The 26156-nt window shown below is 40.6% G+C and overlaps 1 protein-coding gene across 1 annotated transcript in view; it reads right to left on the bottom strand.

Moving 5' to 3' along the window:
- Positions 1-1840, bottom strand: part of Pde7b (phosphodiesterase 7B) — a 142792-nt gene extending 140952 nt beyond the window's left edge. Inside the window, exon 1 of the mRNA XM_027401919.2 lies at positions 1420-1840. Within this exon, the coding sequence (XP_027257720.1) occupies positions 1420-1657 (238 nt within the window). The 5' untranslated portion in view covers positions 1658-1840. The remainder of the gene's footprint in view (positions 1-1419) is intronic.
- Positions 1841-26156: the final 24316 nt, after the last annotated feature.

Below are 26156 nucleotides of genomic sequence, written 5' to 3'. Positions count from 1 at the left end.
GACCCCGCTCACATGGCGTGGAAGGAATGAGGTGCACCGTCTCGCACAGATGCATGGGCTGGCGAGTGGTGACTGAGGAAGATCTATGAAAGGGTGTCATTCGAAATGTGAATTTTAATCATCTCAGTTAGTGACACAAGCCAGGGGTAAGAACAGTTGGAGAGCCATACTTGCATTTTCTGCCTAGGTGGCCTTTTCTGTTTTCCTTGCCCTGCTCCCATGAAATATGAATGACTTTCCCATTACCTCATTTCTTCTGACCAAGACCCATTTCCATTGGCTTCCATCTTGCAAATGCCACACAAACCTCAGGCTGATTGCTTCCCTTCTCTCTTCTAAGTGCTCAAATACTCATTGTTTACTAAAGAACAACATTGGGGTTTCTTTTCAGAATGCCCCCCCAGAGCATTACTTTTTAATAATATTCTTTATAAATTATTAGGCATCTTGGTGTAAACAAACAAACAACAGCAAACCCTTTATGCCATAAGTTATTTGAAACAACATCAGGGGAGTTTTTATTCTCAGCCCACTCCCATGAGAAAAAGGGAGGTGATTTTTCGACTATCTTTTTCACCTGCCCATCTCTCATCACTGACCCACAGCATGGGGATGGCCAGGACATAAAGGCATGAGCACACTCATATATGCTTTCTTCTCAAGTGAACCCTCTGCCTCCCGAACACTCATCAACACATTTCCCAGAGGAAGGGAGCACCAAGCCATCAGCTGTGACATTGGTAGCTCACAGAGTCCCGAAGGTATCTTGGTAGCCCCCTACCCCAGCCTCCCATTAGAAATGCAGCAAAAGGTCCAACCAACTGTCCCGTCCCAAACAGCACATTCTTACAACATGAAAAAAGCCCTTCTGACTCGTTATCTCCGCACTTGTAGCTGAGTTTCCTTCTTCTCTGTAGGGGTATTTGTCACTGGTCAAAGAGGAAACTGAGGCTGGGCAGTGTATTAACTTGCAAGGATTGAAAAAGCATGCAGACTGCACACATTCCATAAGTTGCAGAGTTAAAATTTGGAGGCTGCATTTTTTACTTTACATGAAGAAGTGTAAAAAGCAACTCAAGGAAACCACTCTGCTGGAGACATTTCTAACTATGGACAAGAAATGTTAGGGGTAGGATGGACACCAGTTTCACACTCTCCCCTTGGGGTCTGAAACTCAAGATTTGACCAGGACAAGCCTGCAGCAAGTTGACCCCTACACTAGGTTTGTTAATTTCCATTCTAACACTCCTTCAGCATATCCATCACTCAACTTTAAGATGCTTTTCCAATAGAGCAAACGTTTGTAAGTCAGCCCTTGAAACCTGTCGGCACAACTTGCCTTCCTTCCTTGACCCAAGAAGGGGACCTAGAGTGATGAGACCTGGCTAGGTCACCTTCTGCACCCCACCGTCTGTTTACCTGGGAAGCTGTGCAAAGCGTCTTCATTTTCCAGAATGCCTCTCGGCTTGGTTGCCTGCAGCTCACTTTTGGACTTCCAAACCAGCTTTACCATCCTGATCATCTCTGGCAAGTCCCAGGGTAGCGGCCCCTGCTGGCACCCCGGCCTGCTGCCTAGGGCGGAGGGCAGCACACCTTCTGGGGCCGTCCACCTCCTGCCTAGTTCTGCCGAGTGGAAGTACCGCTCTAGCACAGGCATTCTGCCCTGTTCCCCAGAACAGGAGGTAGGGCTGCCACCGTCGCTGCTACTGCCGCCGCCGCCGCCGCCGCCGCTGCTGCTGCGGCTGCTGCCACCAGAGGGGAATTTCTTCCCGGGCAGCTGCAGGCAAACCCGCGTGAAATCCTCTCCAGCCTTGGAAAGACAAGTCTCCTCCAGCCTGGCACAGCCTCTCTGGCTTTCCCAGCCCCTGCACAAAACACTGGCGACGAGATGAGACCAATGCACCGCCTAAGGTTCCTCACTGCTGAGAAACCGTCTCTGGACTCCTTCCTTCCTTAGAGATACAGTGCATTTTCTCCTTCTCTCTCAGGCACTGAATTCACAGCACTTAATTAATCCCAGGCTACAGCTGGAACGACAGCGGGGAGGGGAAAAAAGCCATTGAGGCTTCAGCCTTCACCTCCCCTCTTCTTCCTCCCGTTTCGTTTGTTTTCTATGAGCTCTTTTGCTGCTTGTCAAGTTTGTCAAGTGACTTAGCCACGAAAGACTTCAGGCAAAGATTCGGGGCTCCACGTTGCATGTCTCTCTGAGCGAGGGCCCTCACACGCTAGTCATCTGGAAGTGCCAGGTGAGGGGTTAACCCCTATGGCACAGGAAGCCTAGAAGCTTCCCAGACTCTAGTTCTGTATATCCCAAGGAGCTTTCAGCAAAACGGGAAGCTGCATTCTGCCAGAACTCTTCTGCAGCTGCTTCTCTCTGGAGGGCCCGGCGGGGGGCCTGCCTTGTCTGTCCACTGTGCCTGCATGGGATGGGGGCGGTTTGATCTTAAGGACCACAGTTCAAACACTCTCCTTCCTTCTTCCACACCCCACCCACTTTGCTGTCAAAGTTCTCTGCAAACTATCCGGGTTTTTTGGTCTATTAGTCAAATCCCCTTGTAACCTCAGCTGCCCTTCAGCTGGAAGGAAATAACATTGAATCACATTCCAAAGCTAACTGGAAAAAAGTGGATTAGGCAAGTGTCAAGGTCCTTATGCATATGCACAGGGTGTCTGTTTAGCCTGGACACGTGGCTCGGGATGGTTAAAAACCCATTTTCAAAGGGTAGTCATCACTTTAAAGGGTGTTGGTAGGGGGTCATAAATGGCCTGGAAAAGCAAGTATGGATGATTTTTTTTTTTTTTTCAGAGAGACCACACTGTGGGCTTAATATCTGGGCCACTGACTACTGTGTCCCCACCCCAGAGTGGTGAATTGAGGACAACCGTGGGCCAAGCCTCTTGCTTCCTGAGGCTCAGAGATGAAGAGGCTGACCCTGAGAGTCAGAGCCAAAGCGGCAACAGAGATACCCCCTGTCGCTTATGTGAAAGGCTCTGGACTTAAACGAAAGTGGGATGGCATTATGCTTGGCATTTTTGCCAGCAAATTGGGTTTGTAGGAACAATTTGAACTTGCACAGTCACACAGAAAGCCCCTGTTTTCTTGAAAGACATTGTAACAATCCTGTCTTCCTTGGAGCTCAGTGTCTCTGCCTTGCAAAGGCCTTTGTTTTGCTTGGCACTTTATTTTGCTGATGTACAAGCTGTTGCTCCCGCTCTGCATTCCTACGGCTGGTTGATCACACAATCATTTGATGTTTCTTTGGGGGAGCATGGAGGAGATTTGGGGGAAGAGGAGACAGTCCAATGCTGAGTGTTTCATTTTCATCACTCGCTCTCACTTCATTCTGTTTTTGAAGTTGAAAGCGGTAAAACTCACTGTAATCTCGTCATTATTTTCTTCTAAAACTATGGTTAATAAGTCTGCTTTTTTCACAATTAATTAAGTGATTCCCCCCCTTTCCTTTTAGATGAAAAAGTATACTGTAAACCAGCTTTCTTTCCTGGTAGCTGAAAAAAGGCCTAAAAACCGTCAGTGTGTATGTACATGTACATATGTATGATATATATTTGGGATAGTGCTTTTCTGAGAATTTCATTATTAAAATATTGCAGTTTTCTAAAATAACTACATGTTCATACAGCCCAATGAGTAAAAACCCATGACCCATTTATCTTCAAGATTTCTTTCTTTAATCTGCTCTGTTGAGATAAAAAGATTTCTATAGCAATTGGACTCATTCGCCTAGTTTGGCAATCCTTCCAATTCTTACCTTACCCTCCCATTAGACTGGGGGCATTGAGGATCTGTGAAATCAGAAGGTTCTATTTAATATCCAGGCTGTTGCACTCCACACCATACTTCCTGAATAATGTCTTCAAGTCACTCCTCAGTCACAAACTTCCCTGACTTAGCAACTCAAGGGTTTCCTAAGTGTTTGACTATTTTTATTTTTGTTCAGTTATTTTGCAAGAGTCCTTAGCATCAGGATATCCTGACCCTTAAAACAAAGGGGTTAAGAACAAAGAAAAACAAATATATGATACGATATATCACAGATGCTAATGTATTAGAAACACAGCTCTTTCGTGTATGCTTCTTGAAGATCAGTTTTTTAAAAAAGTCAAGAATATGCATTTCTCTTAGATTATTCCCCACATTTCCTTGTAAAAATATTCCAGAGAAGTTACAAAATATTGGATCATTGGATATGAATGTTTCCTATAAGAGACTAGTTAGGGCCAAACAAACATCATTTCCAATTATCATCCCAAAAGGAGAACCTACTTCATGTGAATGTCCGTGTGTCGAAAATGTTTTCACAACTTAAAATTTTCCCCTGATATGGGATTATCCTCATCCCAGAGCAGAAGTAAAAGAATTACCACAAGAAAGGTCGTTCTCAGGGTATTTCTGGCTCACACGGAGACAGGAAGTACAGGAAATCTTGCGAGAGAGCTTGGCTCAGGAGATTTTTGGCTCAACAGCAACCCAGTAGAGCAGGATGAGCCGCTTGCACTTATGGACCAAAAGCTCGCAGCCACACCGTTTCTTGGAAAGGTGGTTTTGCCACATTTTGTAGTAATCTCAGGCTGAGATGTCTCTAGTCTTTCATGCTTGTGAAGCTGTGATTTCCATCACTCAGTGAGCATCTTGGGGTATAATGGAAGCCCGAAGTCTGGGTCACCGGGCTTGGGCAAACAGCTGCGGCGTCTTGTACTAGACTTGTGAAGCAAAACCTCGTTTATTGGAGAATTCTCACAAATGTTACTATCAGGAATTAATGTGCTACTGTCAGGAAGTTTCCATAAACTCTTGTTGGGAGTCAGTCTACCAGTAAAAGGAAAACAGAGTTCTCTTTTTGTGTAATGTGAACTCTCAAAGCCAGACCAGCCTGCTGTAGGACTGGGGAGAGTGGCTCAGGGGATAGGTGGGCTAACTTGGTAGGTCAACATGAGGATGCAGGAATCTCCACCACTCTTGTAAAATTGGCTGTAGCAGCAAGAATCTGTAACCCCAGTGCCTGGCTGGGGCAGAGGCAGGCAAGTTTCTGACACCGCTGGCCAATCAGTCTGGCCAATAAGATGAGCTTTAGTTTCAGTGAGAAAGCCTATCTCAAAACAAAACAACAACAACAAGAAGGCAGAAAAGGGATAGAGGAAGAATCCTGATGTGGATATCTGACCTTCATATTCGCAGGCACCTACCCACCTAAACATGTGCATGCACACACATACACACATGGGGGGTGGCAACGGGGGGGGGTTTGGGAGGGGGAGGAAGGAAGAAAGAAACAAATAAAAGAGCTTGATCCAAAGAGAGTTGAATCTGACTTTAAAAACTTTGCTGTATGTTTGCAGCTTATATGAAGGAAAGAAATTGATAACCCCAATAGTGAATATACAGTGACACGTACAAGATGCATAATTGCTTTAATCCCTGAATTAAATTGACCTGTTAGTACTCTTCACGTTCTGAGGGTTGTGAGAGTATTTTGTAGACTGTGGGTGCTCTGTTATAAATTATTATATCTAACATATGTCATTTTTAAATAGAAATCAACCATTTAAACATTTCTAATATTCTGGAGATTATTTTTTACCATTCAGAAACACACTTGTTGCCGTTTTCTTTTCTATTGGTTCTATTAACAGATTCTTCCAAAACTTTGTTTTAGTGATAACCTCACTGAGATGAATTTGAAAGCAATTTATGCCCTTATTGGTTCTCATCATTCTTTTTCTTCTATGTATGGGTGATCTGTTTTATCCCAGACTTTTTTCTTCATCAATTCAGCTCAAACATGAATGTGTAAGCTTCTCCTGACTTCCACCTGACCTTTTGGCCACTCTGGTTTCACAAGTGCAATTCAGATGCAATCCAGAATGAGCAAGGAAGGAGACACGGGTCTTTTAACTTTGTTTAATATAGCCCAAGTAGAAGAAGCTCAAACAATTTACAGTGTCCTTCAAGAGAAATAGAAATGTAATAGCTTTGGCCTTAGCTAATCTCAAGGAACAATGCCAGTATGCAAGGAAAGGAGTTGGTCTACAGACCAACCATACAAGGCAGCACATATTTCCATTGTCACATGGACGGGGAGGAAAGTGGGTGCAGCGAGATGAGGGAGAGGAAGGAGAAGGGGTTGAGCTGCCAGATTCGAAGGTGGATTTTGTGCCTGAGTTCTACACAGTCATCCATTCACTCTGCACTCATGCAGTGACAAGGGGAACCTATGCTGTCCCTGGGTCCCATCTCAGGTACTGGGAGCTACTGGGCTCTGAGGCTAAGATCCTGGTAGAAGGAGGTATCAGGGTTCTAGCAGAAGCTAGGCCTCATTCTGGGCTTTTAGGTAATGCAGCCAATGCTGAGTTTACTGTCTGTCTGACACTTTTCCAACAGTGGATGAGCCTATGCTAGAGCAAGGGCTGAGGTCAAAGCAGCAGGAAGACTGGCGTTTCTGCCTTGCCTCTTCGTTGCTGCAGCAGTAGCCTCTCGTCCCTCCCAGGAACAGTTCTCAGTCCTGAGATCCAGGCCTCCTATGGCTGTAGGCTTTTCATTATTTTTGGTTGTGAAATACTATTAATGGTGGGAGAAGATACTTGCCATAAATTTATATTTGAGTTTTTAATTGAAAAAAAAAAACCAACCAAACAAATGACAAAACCTCCAAACCAAAGCAAGGAGTACAACAATGAACGCTGTAAAGTAACCCCAGGATCACTTATCTCAGGTTTACAAAAACTGGGTTTCAGACTGTCCTTACCATTAAGTTTGACCTCAGACTTAATGTCTTATCTGTAAGTGGGTGTGAGAGCAGTAAACACCTTAGCCATTACACAGTGATCTTTTAAGAATTTAAACAGTTTAAGAATGAGTGATTTGAAAAATGGAAATGTGCTGTAAAATTTAATATTATTATTTTAAAAGTTTAAGACATACTTGACCGAGAGTGGAGATTCACATCTGTAATCTCAGCATTTGGGGAGAAGAGGCAGGGGGCTCACAAATTTGAGGTCAGTGAGACCCTGTCTCAAAACAACAGCAAAAATAACAACAAAGAAATCATGCCAACAAATTACCTAAGCTCAAATTTTGACTATGTCTTTTACTATATTATCTATTAGAAAGCTGAGAAGTCCAACTCATCTATCCTTAAAGTAGGTCTCTTTGGAAGTTCATACTTCTCATGAGAATGCAAAAATAAAAAAAAAGAAAAGAAAGAAAGACAGAGCAGTGGATATTACTGGGGAGTGCATTTTGGTGGTGTAACATCCATGAACCATGTCTAGGGTTAAGCTGTATGATCATTGTGGGTTATTTAGTGCATCTACAGTGTAGATCCTCTCCCTGGGGAATTGCATTTCATCTACAGTGGCTAACAGGTATGTTTGATGTTCATGAGTTGTACAGCTTAGTGAGCATGTGTCTTCAGGCTGTCCACTGGCCCATTGCCCCAGAAAACTTAGGAGAATCTCACCTTACTTTTGTCTGGGGGTCTTTATTCCTCAAACATTTTTAGAATCTCAATTGCTATTATGCCATGTTTTAAAAGTTTAAAGTATGCTTCTACCTTCTTGTTTTTTTTCTTTTTTATAAATGAGATGCATGACTCCTGAACACTTCGATGGGAACACTTCGATGATCCTAAGGAGAGTGAAGGGAACGTTACCCTCGAAGAACTTCTGGAAAATGGCAAGGTAGAGGGCTTTCTTAAAATTATAAAAAACAAACAAGGCCACTAATAAGATATGGAAAAATTTGTGGCACAAACAACACAAGAAGAGAAAAAGAAAAGAGAATGAACAAAGACTTCTAGTAGGAACCATCTCTGTCCTTGATGCTCACTTATGTGTGCAGAGTTCAAAGTCATCTCAGAAGGAAATTTCAACCAGCTCATATTTGTGGAGTGAAGCTCTACTGCTTCCCAGGATTCTTTGCTCTTCTCTTCTCACTTGTATCTATTGTCTCTTAGTTATGAGTTACACATGATTTCCATGCCAAAAGGAGTTCTTGGGTGCTATTCTGGAACAATGCTCCTCCTAATGTTAATATGAATATGAATAACCAAAGAATCAATCAGCATGCAGATTCTCTCTGTGTGTGTATATGTATATAAGTGTGCACCCCTGTATATTTAAGTACATGTGTGTGAGTGGGTATGTGTGGGGGAAGGGAATGTGTGTGTGCTCATGAACATGTGTGGAGGCTAGGTGAGGAATTCCAGTGTCTGACTTCATTGCTCTCTACTTTACTACCCTGAGATGGAGGCTCTTACTGAATCCATGGCAAAGCTGGCTGGCTGGCAAGCCTTAGCCATCCTATTTCCTACTGTAGTACTGAGATTAATTATATGAATGGACATGGCCACCCATAATTATGTGGATGATGGAGACACAAATTCAGGTCTTCATGTTTATGCACCAAATGTCTCCAGATTCTTGTTCAGAAGGTCAACATAAGGCTTTGAGACTCTGCATCTCTCAACATTTTCTTGAATATGACAAGGGCATTGGCCTGTCGCAATACTCTGAGTAAAAGGCTAGGGGACTACCCTGTGACAGCATTTTCTGTCTGTCTTATATTAGTTACTTACAAAAGACGGTGCAGAGAAATTTCCATTTTACAAGTTCATGCTATTAGGACTTTTCAAACCAGGCTGACTTGACTCTTAAAAGAAACAAGCAACTGGAAATGGCTACATAAGAACCAGGGCTGTATCCAAAGACTTTCATGGCATCAAACCACTGCTTGGTTTCTCAATTTTGTTTCACTCATTATGTTGTTGTTGTTATGGAATGACTTTAAAGTCAAGGTTGGCTAGTAAATATAAACCACTGCAATGAACACCCATGACTGTCTTCAACTTTATAACCAAATGCTTTTTTTAAAAGTCTGTTCTCAGTAAATGTACAACAAAAGTTAGGTCAGTTTTCCATTCCTCTTTCATTTCAGCGTTTTCTTGCACCTTGTCACAATTTTCAGAATGGTTTAAGACCGTTTAGAGACCCCCATCTTACGTTTGGAATGGTTAGCATACAGGCACAGCTCTGAGTCTTGGAGTTCCATCATTGGGCATGCTTTCACCAAAAACTGATTCTTTCACTTGATTTATTAAAGATTTACACAAAGCGGTCTCTGCATAAAGCCTGGTAATCTTTCCCACTGTAATATCCCAAGCATCAATGAATGGTGACCATATGAATCCACAAAAAAATAAAGATGGAAAAAGAGAGAAAGAAAACAGGCATTCATGGCATTAGAGCCAATGGCCAATGGTGCCGCTGACTCAGAGAAATGTACCGCACTGCTGTTTCTCATTTTGCCTTGGGAAAACACAACACAAAACACAAAAGATAAGTAAAATAAACTCGACTATAGGCTGCACTTTTTTAACAGGTATTGCCTGGAACTCCTGCAGCCCCAGATGTAGTATTTTTTGAGAATTCAGTGCCAGAAGCCAGAGGCATGTGAAATCAGCTGGAAGACAAGCCTAATCAAGAGCAGGAGGCTAGAATTCCACCACATTTATATGATTAAAAATTTGTATAGTTAACTAAACAAGAACGCTTAGAATAAATGAAATCATCTGTCAGAAATTGCAAACACAGCTTGCTGTATTATTTTCCATTGTCTTTCTTGTGTGTGGGTTTTTTTCCCCCGAAGCCTGAATGCTTTGCTCTGGTAACAAACACCTATATTTCCTGTCACCCAAACCTTGTTTGTAGTTACTACAAACAAGGAAGAGAAAGCGGAGAGATGTTATATTCACAGCAAATGCACATCATGTTTATTATTGTAGATGATTCTGGAGGTCGCTGTCAGTTGAAAACAGAAGGTAAAAATAAAAGGGCTTAACAGGCCAAAGTAGCCCAGTCTGTAGGGTAAGGAGAAGGGATTCTTACCAAATCTTTTGTTTGCCTAGTATGTGGTATTGCCACAAAATTAATAGCACCATACTTAAAGAAGACACCTATCATTCTATGGCAAAAGATAGTCTAAGTCACTCTGGCTAATTTCCCATGCACACCTTCCCTTCCAAACTCTAGTGATATTTCACTCCCTGCTGTAAAATGATCAGGATCTTTTGGTCTCTGGTATATGGTACTTGGGTTTCTATATCTGAGAGCTCTGTCTGTGATCCTCTTCCTGTATCCTTTCTATGATCTGCTAAGCTTCGTATTCCTAGTTTTTTGATCTTTGAAGTTGACATTAACATGGCCTTTGATGTGCATATGTTCGTAGACCTGATGTTCTTATGTTTGCATGTCTCAATTAGAGCACCAGGGCACAACTTCAGCACCATAAGTCTAGGCTTTCATTTGACTTCATTTACTTATTTAAGATGGCATGCTGTTATGTTGTCCAAGCTGGCCTCTGTGCTCCAGCCTCAGTCTGCCAGGGAGCAGGGATTACAGACGTGTGCCACAACAGTAAGTCTAGACTTTCAATCAATGCCTTTGCCATGCTCTTATCTGCTCCACCTTTCTCACATTCAAACTCTGAGGAGACAATTGATTGAGCTGCTACTAAACTGTACTCTTTGACTCTTGCAGTAACCATTAAGAGATTCAGTTGAGTCTTGTTCATCTCTACAAGTTGATGTATTGTGGACGGGACACACCTTATAATCATGTCATTTTCAAATTGTGGCATGTAAACAGTGATGACAACTCTTCATATTAATTTGACACAAAGAGAATCATTACTTACAAAACTGTCCAAATCCCTTTGTGTGACATTTCATTATTTCAAAAATAGTCTTCTACTCATCTAGTCTTATAGACTCACTCAAACTTACATAAAAATACACAAAATTTCTGTGGAAACTGCATTGTTGACTAAACATGCCAGAGGCATTCTTATATTGTGTGTGAGAGATAGAGAAAACAGACCCTCGGGACACCAACATCCTATTTCCCAGACCTGTGCACATGCTAAGTTATATGGTAAAGGGAGGTCCAGGCAGAAGCTGGCATTAGAAAAGAAAGAATGTCCTGCCCTCTGGACAGGTCATGTGTAGTAATGGGGATCTTTCCATGTGAAAGACAAGGATGGAGAGAGTCAGAGAAATGTGTTGTGAGAAAGACTTTCCCAGTCAGTGAGGTCTTGCAGGTGGATGCAGGCTGCCTCTAAAGGATAGAAAAGACCAGATAGCCAATTCACCCTTAGAATACCCAAAATGACACACAGATTTGTAGAGTATGTTGATTTTAGATAGCAGATCATTAGAACAATGAGAAAAAATAAATTTGAATGATTTAAAGCAGCTAACTTCTGATTATTACAATGGCAATAGGAGATTAATAGAATATTACCCATACTGTGTGCACTGTTAGGAAAGTCTTGGCCATGTGTCTAGTCCAGAAAAACTTGTATTTTCATTATGAAATCTCAAAATTGACTTCTGTCATTTAAACCAAGAGGGACATCTGATCCATTTCATTTATCTGTAAGCATAACTTCATCTGCCATTGACATCCTATCCTGGATTTCAAATTAGTCCATAGGAGCTATTAGCTTATACTATGCGACTTGAGATTCTTCTAATGTCTCTCTCATTCATCCATTCACTTACTCATTCATTCAACATGTGTTATTATTACATCTTCTTCAGTCTACAGTGACCAGCATACAAAGGTACTGTTCCTGATTTTCTTTTTAAGGAAATTGTCTCATGTAATCTAGTGTTGTGGGGTATTTGTACACCATGTGAAGATATATTGCTGTGATTGGTTTAATAAAGAGCTGAATGGCCAATAGTTAGGCAAGAGGTATAGGTGAGACTTCTAGTCATAGATAGGACTTGGGAGGAAGAGATAATAGAAGCCAGCCAGACTTAGAAGGAGTAGGATGCACACAATGAGATAGAGGTAAAAGCCACATGGTAGAAGGTAGATTAATAAAAATATGGGTTAATGTAAGTGGTAAGACTCAGTTAGGAACAAGCCTAATCTGTAGGCCAAGTTTTTATAATTAGTAAGAAGTCTTTGTGCAACTATTTGTGAACTGGGGCCCAATAAAAAATCCAACTATAATATAGGGTGGTCTTACATTGTCAAGGATGACCTTGAACTTCTGGTTTTCCTGCCATTACTTACAGAGAGTGAGGACTAAATGTGAATGCAATCATGCTGGATTCTGTGGTACAGTGGATTGAATCCAGGGCCTCTGTGCATGATAGGCAAGCATTCTATTAATGAAGGTACATCCCAACCCTAGCTCCTAGTCTTGTTTTTTAAATAAATTTAGCAGAGAGAAGGAAATACAGTGCCACCATACAAATGTGTCATAATTAGTTTTTATTGATAATGATGATTATGATTAACTTTTTTCATTACAATTTTCTCCCTAACTTGACAACTGAAAAAAAATCTTTAAAATTTATATTAAGCTTAAAAAATGATTATGTGCATAGGAAATTTTTTTATTTAATAGAGGTTTTAAAAGCTGAACTCCAGTGATTTTAAAACTTTGAGAACATTCTTACTTCCTTTACCATGTGAGTTGACACTGCATTCCTAGCAAGCTATTAGTTTAGGAAGAATTCTTAGGAACTCTTAGGGAGAATTCTTAGGATTCAAACAAAGCAAAGAGAGAGGAGACAGAGGGGACCACAGTTTCAAGGGAATTTAGAAATATAGAACTATTTCCATAAGATCATGCAGTAGGCAGTCTTGGGTTGCTACACAAAAATACCACAGACTGGATGATTTAAAGAGCAGAAATTGATTTTTCACATTCTAGCAGCTTCGAGGTCCAATATCTGTTGCCAGAAGGGCCTGGCTCCAGTGAGGGCACTCTCTGGCTTGTGGATGGCTGCCTTTTTCCTGTGTCCTTATATGACAGAGAAAGAGAGGAAACAAAGGTTGTGATTCCTTGAAGAAAGCATCTCATTACTGAAGGGAGACCAGATAGTCATCTAGTTTTTAAAAATGTTTGAGTGAACTGTGTACAACATGTCTCTCTCTGATCATGTTGGGGAGAAAGATTTTCTTCAATAATTTCTATTATTGTCTTTTTCTTTTGAGACAGAGTCTTACTATATGTTTCTCTATCCCATAATCCCCCTGCCATAACCTCCCAAGTTCCACATTTGCACTTGCTTTTATTTCTTGGAACAGGGTCTCATTTGGGCCAGTCTTGCACGGGACTTGCCATTTAGCCAAGGATAATGGCCTTGCATGTGATCCTCTCACCTACACCCCATAGGCACTGGGGTTACAGCCATACATTGCCTTATTTAGCTTACTTTAGTACTGTCGTTTTAAAATTACATTTATTTAAGTGTGTGTGTGTGTGTGTGTGTGTGTGTGTGTGTGTGTGTGTGTATGTGTGTATTTGCACATGTGGGTACATAGAAATAGAGGTCAGAGGATAACTTGCTGGATTTGCTTTCTCCTTCATCCTCATGAAACTTGGACATCAAACTGAGGTCCTCCGGCTTGGTGGCAAGTGTCTTTAACCACTGAGTTGTCTCCAGCACTTTCTTGTTGAAAGCAATGGCAAAGGTGACCCTATTCCTTATAACAACTCACTTGATCACTGGTCCTGTCACTGACTGCCATGGCTATGTCCTGGAATGGTTGTGCCTGTTAACAGGAGATCTTCAGGGCAGTTTTTCCCCCAGGTAAACAAAACAAAACAAAACAAAAAACAGAAAAAAACTGCTGCAGCCCAGCTCTGCTTTTCCCCACCTCCATTTTGGTCTAAACAACTAGAGAATGATGGTATGGAATTGATGGACCGAGTTTACAGATCTACCTGAGAGATGTTGAACAGGTAGTTTCTCTTTGGAGCCAGTGAATAAGGCTGCAAACCATTTCATGGTGGTGGCTGTATCTGTTTGCCAAACAGCCTGACCAGGAATGGAAAGAAAAGAGCCCTAAGTGTTTCCAAGTGTTAAGGAAATGCCTTGGGTCATTATTTGCATGGACCACAGTCCATGTGGGCCATTCAGGTCTGGCTCCCAGCTGAATGGTCCTGTAGGAACATATGCACAGAAGCATCTGGGGTATCTGCTTCCTGACTCTTAGAGTCTTTTGCTTTCTTTTCACATAGTGCCGCTAGTCACTTAGGTATATCCGTGAACTAGTTGAATATAAACCTATAAATTTCCCATCACTTTCATCTGGCATGTTCTTTCAAAGGTATTACAGAATATTCAAAGGGCTTGCTTCAAGTACATTTCATTTTTGTGCTCTTAAATTTGAGGACAGCAGGTATTTGAGTCCCTGAGATCTGCCACTGAGCATCCCCAAAGTGGTCTAGATTACAATGTACACGAAATTAGTACTATTGTGTTTGTGGTAAAAGTACGGAGAGAGTTCTGTGTGGGGCAGCCACAGCATTTCTGAGAAACCTCAGAAGGGACACTTGGTGTTGCAAAATCAAGTACTCCTTTTGACCTCAACCATAGTTTGGTTTTCTTGAAATTATTGAAGGGTTAGAACTTTTCTCCCATTAGCATGGTTGGTAAAGTCACGTTTTGCCCCAAGAGTTCAAACGTGCAAAAACAAGACCTTGCCTACAGAATCTGCTTGAGGCTTCTCTCTAGATTTAGCCTGTTGCTGCATCTTTCTTATTTCTAACTGGCTGATCAAATGTCCCACTTCTGTCTACTTTTTTCACATTGGCATTTCTTGGGGGCTTGTTTTCTATAAATCCTTTGAAGGCTGTTTTCAGTAACAAAACCAAGCATAACACAGTAGAACCTGAGAAGTGGTAAACTCAGTTCTTAGGTAATTAGGTGTCCTAAATGAAGGCACACAAAGAAAGTAAATAGAAAAATGCCAAGCCCAGAGCAAGTCTTCGATAATTTTCAGTTGTTATCACTTCTTTTAACTCACTGCTCACTTCTCTAGAAGAGAGATACCTCCAACCCTCTGGCCCTAGGCACCAGCAGGTGTGAGAAGGAAACTGTGTGAAAGGAGAAAGGCACAACAGGCAAACACACAGAAAAATGAAGGGCATGATTTGATATGGCACGGCATAGGAGTTGGAATGAAATGAAGACAAAGATAAAAGGGGGAATAGATGAAGGAAGTGCAATACTGGGGATGTAGTTCATTTGGTACAGCCTTTGGCTAACATTCATGAGGTCCTGGGTTTGATCCCCAGTACCACGTAAACCAGGATGATGGTAGATACCCATACTCTTAGCTTTTGGGGTCAGAGGCAGGAGGGTCAGGAACTCAAGGACATTCTTGGCTACATAGTGAGTCCAAGGCCCTCCTGGTCTCTGAAAAAAAAGTGTAAAATCTTACCAGTCATGACATCCCTGCCCGTGTGTGTGTGTGTGTGTGTGTGTGTGTGTGTGTGTGTGTGTGTGTGTGTGTGTGTGTGTGTGTGTGTTAGTGTACTTGTGCGTATGGGCATGTGGAAGTCAGAAGACAGCTCCTTTTCTTCTTCAAGCACTTCCCATCTTGGTTTTTAATTTTTTTTGGGGGGGACAGCTTTCCCCTGGCCTGGAACTCTCTAAGTAGACTATGCTAGTTGGCCAGTGAGTCCCAGGGATCTGTCTATGCCTTCTCAGATCTGGTATTGTGAGTACCACCATATTCATCTTTTTGTTTTTTACATCATAGCATCTGGGGATGGAATTCAGGTCTGGTGCTTGAAGGGAAACACTTCACTAAGTGGTCTCCTCAGTTCCACCAGCTCAACTGGCCATGATCTTAAAGATTCTCTATGATCTTGGTGGCTCCAGGCCCTTTCCTTCGTTATTGGTCAACTGCCAACTCTTCTTCTTGGTCTAACTTATAACATGTGTTTCCCAGATCCAATTCTATAAACCATGGGCTAAAATGTTATTTTTTTATTTTAGTTTTTTCTAGATACTAAATAGGCATGGACAGTGAAAGTTGAGTGAACTTCTCACTAAATCCTTTAGAACACAATTATTCCAAGAGGAGAATTGTTTAAAAATGTGCTCTCTCCCAACTCTCCAGCAAAGTATGTAGTCACCAAATTATCTAGAGCTTTTATAATGAGGCATTGTCACCTACCAGCCAGCTCCCCTATGGACATTACAAAAAGCCTATTCCTGCCGGTAAACAAAGCACTCTGGGAAACTCTCATCTTTTTCAGTCTCAATGACATCATTTAAGGCATTAAAGTAACAATTTTGTAAATGGGGTCTTTGTAGTCTGAATAAAAAAATATAAAACAAATTTAAATCCTCCCCCTCTCTCTATCTCCTCTTTTCCCCTTCCTCTCCTTTTCTTCTTTTGCCTTGGGATGGTTCCTATAATGAGAGGACTATGAAGTCTCTTATTATAATTTTGGCTGATTTCTATACTGAAAAAGATTGTAGATGCTTACATTATTGAAAGAGAACAAGAAATAACCTTCTCCCATCTTGTGAGAGAACAGGATGGAGAAGGGAAGGGTAAGGGCTCTGCTCAGAGGCAGGAGACAGCTATCACTATGGCATCATTCTAAACTGTTCACTTTCAATTGCTCTGTGGAAGAGTGGGGAAAAACATTGCTAAGGGTGTGGGTGCAGTCGACTGGGTGACAGGTTTGGGGTCTACATCAAAGGCTTAAAGAGGATGGTCTTAAGCATTGACTTCTCTTTAGTGTTCTCCTCAGCTTACAGGGAGACAATTCATGTTTGGGATCATGAGGTATCTCTGAGCTTGTGGGAACTGGCAATATTCTGTCTGTTGGTTGTGATAGATACCTGATTGATTAATGATCAGTGGCCTCAATGAGCATCTGAAAAAGGACTCCAAATTTGGGAAACAGGCAGGGTCTCATTGTGGCCTGATGGAAGCTTGGCATAGTACAGCACTGATAAACAGCTAATTAGAAACAAAACCAAAACCAAGCAAACTGTTTGAGAGTCCTTGGCAGAGAAGCAAAAGAAGAAAGTGGGAAAGACCCTACTGTACGAACTACCTTCCTTTGAAAAACCAAGTGAAACAGGGACATGGACTCATTGATCACGGAAGAGGGTGGCAGGGGATACAGGAGCATAGGATAACTTCTGATGTCTTTCCAAGTGTGATGTGAGGACGGTCTATTCGATTTCCTGAGTGGTTTCAAGAGAAGAGTGACGAGATCTAAGATCCTTTGCATAAGACCACCCTGGTAGCCCTGGGAAAACAGGATTGTACAGGAGCCAAAGGAGAAGCAGAAATTAACCAAGGGGCCAATAACATTCAAAGCAGAAGGGACAGTGGCTTAGCTCTCATGCACTAGTGACAAGACTGGTGGGAAAATAAATAGTTTTGAAAAATATTTTGGATATAGGTTCCCTAGATCTTCCTGGTGGATGGGTGAAAGCAAAGAAATGTATTTTGATCTACTTACCCATTTGGCTGCATGTTTTATGTTTGGGATGACTTTCAGTTATCTAAGTACATGTCAAGTAGGCAGTCTGAGTAAGGACTACAAAACAAAAGATAGTTCTTTGATTCATTGGGGGAATGATTGTACAATACAGTGTTTAAAAAGAAATAACACTGTTTGGTAACGTAGTCCAATCATCCAGTCAAATGGCACTTAGAGAAGTCTGTACTGAAAATGCTAAGGATAAAGAGGTTGGAAAGACATAGGCTGTGTTAGTTAGTTTTTGTCAAAATGACACAATTAGGGTAATCAGGAAGAAGGGCCCTCAGTTGAGGAAGTGTTTCCATCAGATGGGCCTGGTAGGTGGTTCTTGGTGAATGATTGATATGGGATTGTTCAGCCCACTGTGGACAGCATCACCCTTAGGCAGGTAGTTCTGAAAGGTATAAGAAAGCTAGCTGGATGTGAACCAGGAGATCATGCCGGTAAACAACTTTTCTCTATGGTTTCTGTCAGTTCCTGCCTTGACTTTCCTGAATGAGGAATTGTAAGCAAAATAATAATAATAATAATAATAATAATAATAATAAAATAACAACAAAACCCTTTTCCTTACTCTTGCTGCTTTTGCCGTGACATTTATCACAGCAACAGAGAAGCAAATAAAGACAAATCCTTCCTACTCAGAGAACTATTGCTAGAGGGAGAGACAGACCACAACACCATTGTTAGAGTGCAATGCTATACAGATTAAGGAATTGCAATGAATTATACTAGGAGTTGTCAGGGACAGCAGGGATGAGAGGTGACCCTAAAGATGGTCATTTGATGAAGCGGATTCTCCTGTCATCCATGTGGGTGCTTATTAGAGACCACAGGAGGGAGATGTGGTTGGTGCAGCATATTTTATGGACAAAATCCTTGCAGTATGTAAAGACTCTTTGCTCTTGGACAAGGCAATGACTATCATGGAGCTTGACTTTCTCTGTGAAGAGAGGGGCTGGAATTGATCAGCAGGCTTCTTCTGAGAGACAGTTTGGCAAGAGAGCAAGGCCCATGAGAATAGTTTTTCAATACATTTAAGGGCTACTTAGTATTATGGATTCTTCAATATTAAGTGGCTTATATGCATACACTTGCAAGCATATATAAACCTTTAAAACTCTTGGTTCAAAATAAGATCTTTGATAACATTATGTAGATCAGTACAGGTTTTTTTTTGTTTTTGTTTTTGGTTTTTGGTTTTTCCAGACAGGGTTTCTTTGTGTAGCTTTGGAGCCTAACCTGACTCTCGCTCTGTAGACCAGGCTGTCCTTGACCTCACAGAGATCCGCCTGCCTCTGCCTCCCGAGTGCTGGGATTAAAGGTATGAGCCACCAACACTCACTGATCAGTACAGGTTTTAAGTTTTTGTTTTTTCTTCATTTCTACCAGCTCAGCTAGAGAGTGGAGCAAGGATTTCAAGCAGGATTTTCTAGAGCCATGGTTCTCAACCTTCCTAATGCTGTAACCTTTTAATACAGTTTCTCATGTTTTGGTGACTCCACCAACCATAAAATTATTTCTTTGCTAGCTCATAACTGTAATTTGCTACAGTTATGAATCATAATGTAAATATCTGATATGCTCACGACCCACAGGTTGAGAACCACTGCTCTAGGGCTTTCTTCTTGATTCCACTGACTAAACATCAGTTTGAACATTGACCTGTGCACAAAAATTTCTCACATACGCTGTGGGAGTGAGGTGAAAGATTATGGCGTCTGGTTCTAGCAGAACAACAGGGAAAGATGAATTGAAGAGAGGCATTATATCCTTTTAGAGAAGTAATAGGGTTAGGGTATGTTTGTCAAATTCACTAATTAAACATGGGTAAAAATGGAGAAAAACACCCAAAATTATTATTGACAAAGTGACAAAGTTCCACGGGCAAGAGATTTCATAATACACACAATACAGATGTTGAAAGTGTATTAGTGATGTGCAGATCTTCAGCTGGTCAAAATCAGCCCTAATAGATATATTTCAACCACAGGTGACTTTTTATCTGTCTCATTTTTAGCTGTACTAACCAGTCCATTTCTTTGCTCCTTATTTTCATGACTTGTGAGATGACCAAGAAATCCATTTTCAGGGAATTAGTTTCTTACACACACGAAACCGTGCAACCCTTCCGAGGCACCCTGTAATTTACCAAAGAAAATTGTCTACATGTCCTTGCCTTCATCCATCCTACTTAGCTGGGCCATTTTTACACAGAGAATCATTTACTAACCTCAAAAGCAGGTCAGTTTTCATAACAGAGCTTTACATTTCTGTCATGTTTACTTCTAGGATCATATTGTAAAGAATCCACTTTTATATACATGATGACTCTGTGAATTACGTGAAGGCAGTGATTACACTTTTCCTAAAAGTAGAGATTTCCTGGGTTGGTGTCCATAGACGTAGGGATGTACCTCCCCGATTCATGCTGGGACTAGATGTATTTTGACTCATTATTTTGCCCTGCCAACCATGCTGGGATAAGATTTCTGTGGGATTCAAATGATTTGTCCCAAGATGCATGAAAAGCTTGAGTCATAGGTCAGAAGACACCTGTGACCTATTAAATCCTCAATTACTGTTTAATACTTCTAAAATTTGTTCTGGCTACTTTATCCACGGCTATCACAGTCTCTTACTTTCCAGGGCTGTGAAATTATTGTCCGCAGGCATGTTGAAATAGAACACATTCGAGCTAAGGATGCTCGAGATAGAAGTACCAATGTAGAAGAATGTATATATACATCTTTGTTCTCAGGAAATGCATTCATTTTCTTCTTGTTTATATTTAGGTTAAACTTTTAATGATAAAGTGAAAATTTTCCAATTCCTTCTTGAACCTTCTTGAGCACGTTTCCCTTGCCCACCAGAAGGCTCTGCATGCTTGCCTGAATGCCTAATGGCACTCCTGTCTTGTCTTTGTATAACCGTGGTCAACAAGTTCAAGTAGGTACATAGGATAGAAAAAAGTCTGGCAAGGCAGAGATTAAAGTTTATGTGGTTACCCTTCAGAGGCAACATCAAAGAAGTCGGTTGCATCATAACCTTTAACTAGTAGTAAGAACAGGGGAAATGTCTTTAGTGATTGTTTTTCTTCTCACTCACACTTCCTTATTGTTTCTCAACTCAGGAAAAGCCTATTCGGGTGAAATTTCCTTTGTATAGAAAAAAACCTATTTTTTTTAAAAAATATTATTTTGATGATTATGGTAATTAGAAATTATATTTCCTGGACTATTTGGGTATTTTAGGCAATCGCTCTTCTGTGAAATGGCTCTAGGATCCTGTGGGTGTTAAGTATTCTGACAGCGCTTAGCAGATTTTCAGGTCACTTGTACTGTTTTCAAGGGGATCGGCTATAGCAACCCATCACTTCCTTTAATTCTACTGCTTGAATGGGGTGTGTAAGCAGATACCAAGAAGTGCGCTGTGTCTTTGAAGTGCCGTGCTTATAAATAGGCAAAGTTAGTTATTTCTCAGCTACATCTAGCTTAGAAGATGCATTACTATATGGAAGGGAACTTCTTTTAGAATGCAGACAAACTAAGTGGTCTCCTCCTGCTCCTCCCGGAAAATCACTGTAGTTTATTTCTGACTTTCTTGTTCTGTTCTGGATGAATGAACTTGCCAACGACATACCTGTCCCACACTTAGGTAGAGGTGAGGCATAACGTAGTGGCAAACCCAGGAGCTTTGCAGCAGAACTCAGGTGCAATTCTGTCTCCGCTCTGCTGTGTGCCACTGGGCAATAACTCTACCTCTCAAGTCTTATTTCCTCAACTCAAAAATGAGAATGAAAACAAAGACCTTCCAAACTTATTACAAGAGAAGCAGAGTTATGTGATATCATGTGCTGTATTTACTGAGCATCTATTATATGCCAAACATGCAGCTACCAATCAGAAAGGAATGGTAGGTTCTGTAGACATGGATGCCTTTTGCCCTTGTCATTAGCTTTATACAGCTGTCCTGCTGAAATCTTCAATTATTATTCAAGTGCATTTGAAACTAATGGGAAGGGAGAACAGAACCAATCAGAGAGAATCGACTAGTCCCAGATACTGAGTTAGACATTTTACTTAGATTGCATCATCTCATCATAACAATCTTTTTTTTTTTTTTGGGAGGTGCCAGGGAGGTTCCTAGGGCCTCAGAAGGAAGGCCCTGTCAGCCCCACCCTGAACCTGCCCCCTTCTACACACTGACACAACAGCACATCCACTCTCTCTGGCCCCCATCACTTACTCGCACAGCACCTGGTTGGTTTTAGACAGATATAACAATCTTTTGAAACAGGACCTATTTCCTTTATTGAATAGATAAAAAGAAAAGCCCAGGCATACTGTTGTATATTTTTCTAAGTATCAGAGATGCAAGATGAATGGAACAAATTTAGTATAGCTGAGACCTTAACTCTGTGAGAGTAAGTTGTATCCCTGATAGTAATAATTGAGCTCATTTCTTTTTATTTATTAATAGATCACTCATGATATTTTTCTTTTATAGAGTTAAAAGAGTAACATGAAAATTGTCCTTTTTCTACACAGTCAAATATACAAATTAATTTTATCCTACTTAACACAGACATTTCTCCAGACCTTTGGAGGAGCTAAAGTCTCATTGCTTTGCTTGGGTCATAACACATACCTAGACTGGCTTTGCTGTGGGAACTGTTGTTTGGTTTAGAAAATTTTGCTTAGGTCATTTTGAAGAATTTTCAGAAAAATAAATGTGCCAAAGAGCTGGTTAAAAATTGTATTTTCAAGAATTATACAAAGAATAGAAAGAATCTGGGAACCAAGAATGTATATTTATATGGTCACAGGAATGATAGTGTTTATCTGAATGAAAGGGGAGCAGCCTCTGTCACCCCTTGTCATGTTGTTTAAGCAGTTGACAATCTCTTCTCCATCCTCTTGTTAACTCCATGTGCTGTGTGGGCAATCTTACTGCCTTTCTCTTATTTTCAGTTTTACTACTTATTCTCCAAAGGAAGAGGTACTTGAAAAAATCTTTTTGGGTTCTTCCTTCTCAAAGGAAGGTGCAAATTAGATGTAGCAAACTCATAATTCCATTTCCATCTTTAAAAGGAACTATCATCCAGTCATTGGTCTGCTCTGTCACCTTGAATCAGAAAATGGCTCCATCTGGTTTATTTAGTTTTTGATAGCTCACGCTTCAAAGAAAGGCAAGGGTTATATCCGCAGACAATTGTGTAAGCCTGCGCAAGCAAAAATAAAACTCTCCCCGACCCCTGCAGGGATCAGAATATATATCCTGAAGCTGGAGAGATCTGCTGACGTCTGTAGTGGTTTGCTGACTCCCAGCAGGCTTGACTCAGGAAAAAGAATTCCACCAGCATCTAGAAAAACTGTGTCCAGGAAAAAGATTACCACACAAACACAATGAAATTGGCTCTGGTGTTACTTTTGGTCTTAAAATTCTTTGTGTGTTTCTGTGTTTGCAACACACACACACACACACACACACACACACACACACACACACACACACACGTATGCATATTTTAATGCCAATATCCATATGCAACATCATCTTTTTAGAATTTCTTGTAGCTCTAATTCTGGGTTTAAGTGTTCAGGCAGGATTCTGGCAGCCACTTCTCACATGCAACTGGTTTAACTTTCCATGGATGTCCACGTGGACTCCCCAAGGTCAGGCTTAGTTCTTAATTCATGGAAAAATATCAGAGGGCCAATGTGTTTTACATGTTATTATTTCAAAAAGCTACGACTGACTGCATGCAAATACCAACCACTAATGCTTATTTTTTTTTCGCCCATAACTTTTATTCTACCTGCTTTCAAACGAGTTTGTTTTCTAGCCATGCCTCAGTTATGCAAACACTGTTTGCTTTGGATGCCCCATTTGCAATGCAAAGATAATAATCTTTGCCACCTCCATCATGCCACAGTGGTGTTTAAAAACTAATGCATAGAGGACTGCATGAGCCCAAAGCTCTTTGTAGCACAATAGGCAAATGATTTTCAAAGTGGTTATGAGTTACACACTAGGTATGGCTCTATAAAAAACATGCTAAGATTATACTCATAAATTATGCAATTAGTATCCATTTGAAAATGAATGCCATTTGCATCAGATGTATAAATGTACATGACGAAAGAAAAAAGTGTACTCACATTGATTAAATATTTGTTAGGAAATAGTCCCACTGAAAATCTTAGAAAATAATGTTCTTTCCTTGTGTAATATTGACAGTCGCTTTTCAAAGTAATTTTAGTTTTTCCTATATAATTCAAATTTAAAAAAAAAAACCAAACCAAAAAACAAACAAACATAGCCCTTCCAAAGTCAGAAAAGCAAATTTAACAAATATCTTTTAAAAAAAAACAAAAAACCAAAGCAAAACACTACCGGATAAGGGGAAGAGACATACACAGACTGCACACTTCTAAGCTGCAAGCAACAAATTCCTCTGAATCCTAAAAGAATGAGTTTGGGCAAGACATGAATGAAATGAAAGAGTTTGTGCAATTTGATGTTGAACATAGAGGCCTTGGGCTTGCCAATTGGAGCAAGAGGAAGAGCTCAGAGAAAACCTGTCATTTCAGAAGAATTTTCAAAGTCTCTCCCCACAGCCAGAGTCTTTATTTGTTCACAGCTTGCAAGGTACAGCTGCCGTCAGAACTAGTCACATCTCTTCAGCCAAGCCCACTGAGTTCTAATAAATTCAGTGTGTTCACAAAGGCTATAAGGAAGATTCCGGAAAGTAAGTTACCATTATTTCACCTTACGCCTATCTTGGTGGATTTGAGTTCTAACTTGCTGTAGCTTTAGCAGTGCCAGGCTTCCTTAGACCCCATTATAACCTTGTGCAATACTTTTTTTCTTTTTCTTCCTTCCTTCCTTCCTTCCTTCCTTTCTTTCTTTCTTTCTTTCTTTCTTTCTTTCTTTCTTTCTTTCTTTCTTTCTTTCTTTCTTTCTGCAATCTGATTTCTACACATGTTTTCACATGTTTTAGGGATAGTGTTGCCTTTGTCTTGCCCAAGACTCATATCTTACTTCCTAGGATCGAGTGTGATGGCCTTCCATGTAATATTGTGGTGATCTGTAATTACTTATAGTAGGATAACTGTCCACCATTTCTGGGCCAGAGGCCACTAAGGGCTTGATAGGTAGGACTCACTGGGTAAGAGCTGCTGTGAGCCTTCTCAATTAAAAAACAAACAACAAAAAACAAAACAACAACAACAACAAAAAAAAACCCTCTCTGGTCACCAGAATTTTCGATGAAAGAGAGAGACCTTAGTCTTGGCCCCAATTGCCCGTGTTTTCATCCCATAAAAGAACTGATGAAAGGATGAAGAAACCTTTAGGATTTATTACAAGGAAATTTTAATTTAACATATTGCATAATTTATAGTCAAATTTGTTGTTTATAAAAAATACCTTGGCTTGTCTTAGAGAAGTGACTACATACACATTGGAATTTTAAAATAAAAAGATGAAAAGAGTTTTTTTTTCCACTCTGACTATTGTAATTCTCAAAGGCAAACATTTGTGTTCCTTCTACACATGTTACATCAAAGATAACATGATTTGTGCGGCTGCTTTGAAAAATAGGCTGTGTCTGTAAGCCATTAGCGTTTGTCTTCTTCTTAGCTATATTGGAAGAAATCCTTGAGTGCTTCATGTCTCCATTTTTCTAACTGCAAAATGGGGCTAATTCTGTATTCTGCGGTGAAAAACAATAACAGAAAAAGGTCATGATAGAATATAGGTGCTAACTTGCTATTAATGATAGTGAGGCAACTACTTACACATAGTTTCTTAGAGACCTTTCTCCAACCAAGAGAAAGATGTCTGTCATAGATTTCCATTAACTATCTCTTTCTACTGAGACCTTCACATTCCCCTGACTGAAATGATTAAACTTCTAAAGACCAAGGTTTTGCTCAAAGGTGTCTCTGTAAGCACTCTAAGGAAATGAAAGAGAAACTGGACACACACTTCTTATTCTCTTTTACATATATCATGATTTTGAAACTCTAATTGGCTTTCTGTATCTGCTGGTTCCATATCTGTGGATCTCCACAAACTACAGATTGAAAACATTCTAAAAGAAAAATCTTGAACTGAATATTTTCTGGTCTTTATTCCCACAACAATGCAGCATAACAATTATTTCCATAGTTCTTACATGCATTTAATGTTATATGTAATTTAGGAAACACTGTACCATTTTGTGTAATGGCCTTGGGCATCAGTGATTTTGGTGTCTGTCCTAGTTTTCTATTGCTATAATAAAACACCATGACCAAAAGCAATATGGGGAGGAGAGGGCTTATTTCAACTTAAAGAAATACTATGGAACACCATGAAGACCATGAGGTGAAGTCTGGGCAGAAAGTCTAGGAGGAAATACGGAGGTAGGAAGGTAGATAGCATGGAGGAAGGCTGCTAACTGTGTTGTTCCTCAAGGTTTGCTCAGCTTACCTTCTTGCATAACCCAGGGCCACCTACTCAGGGACAGCACTACCTGAAGTAAACTGGACCCTCCTTATTAACCACCAATCAAGAAAATACCTCACAGACTTACCCTCCAGCTAATCTGAGGGAGGCAGTTCCTCAATTGAGGTTCCCTCTTCCCAGATGACTCCAGCTTGTATCAAGTTGACAGAAACACACAAACAGAAACCCAACCAACCAGCACAGCATCTTTGGAGTTCACAGAATTCATTTCTGTGGACTAAATTTATGAACAGACATATTAATAAAATGGGAAATAAAGAGAATAAACAGTTCTTTCCCCCTTGGCTGCCTTATCAGTCTTCTA

Source organism: Cricetulus griseus, chromosome 2 (assembly GCF_003668045.3).
Source record: "Cricetulus griseus strain 17A/GY chromosome 2, alternate assembly CriGri-PICRH-1.0, whole genome shotgun sequence".
In the NCBI taxonomy this organism is placed as follows: domain Eukaryota; kingdom Metazoa; phylum Chordata; class Mammalia; order Rodentia; family Cricetidae; genus Cricetulus; species Cricetulus griseus.
Note: the sequence above shows the minus strand (reverse complement) of the source record. Positions and strands in the feature narration are given on the sequence as shown.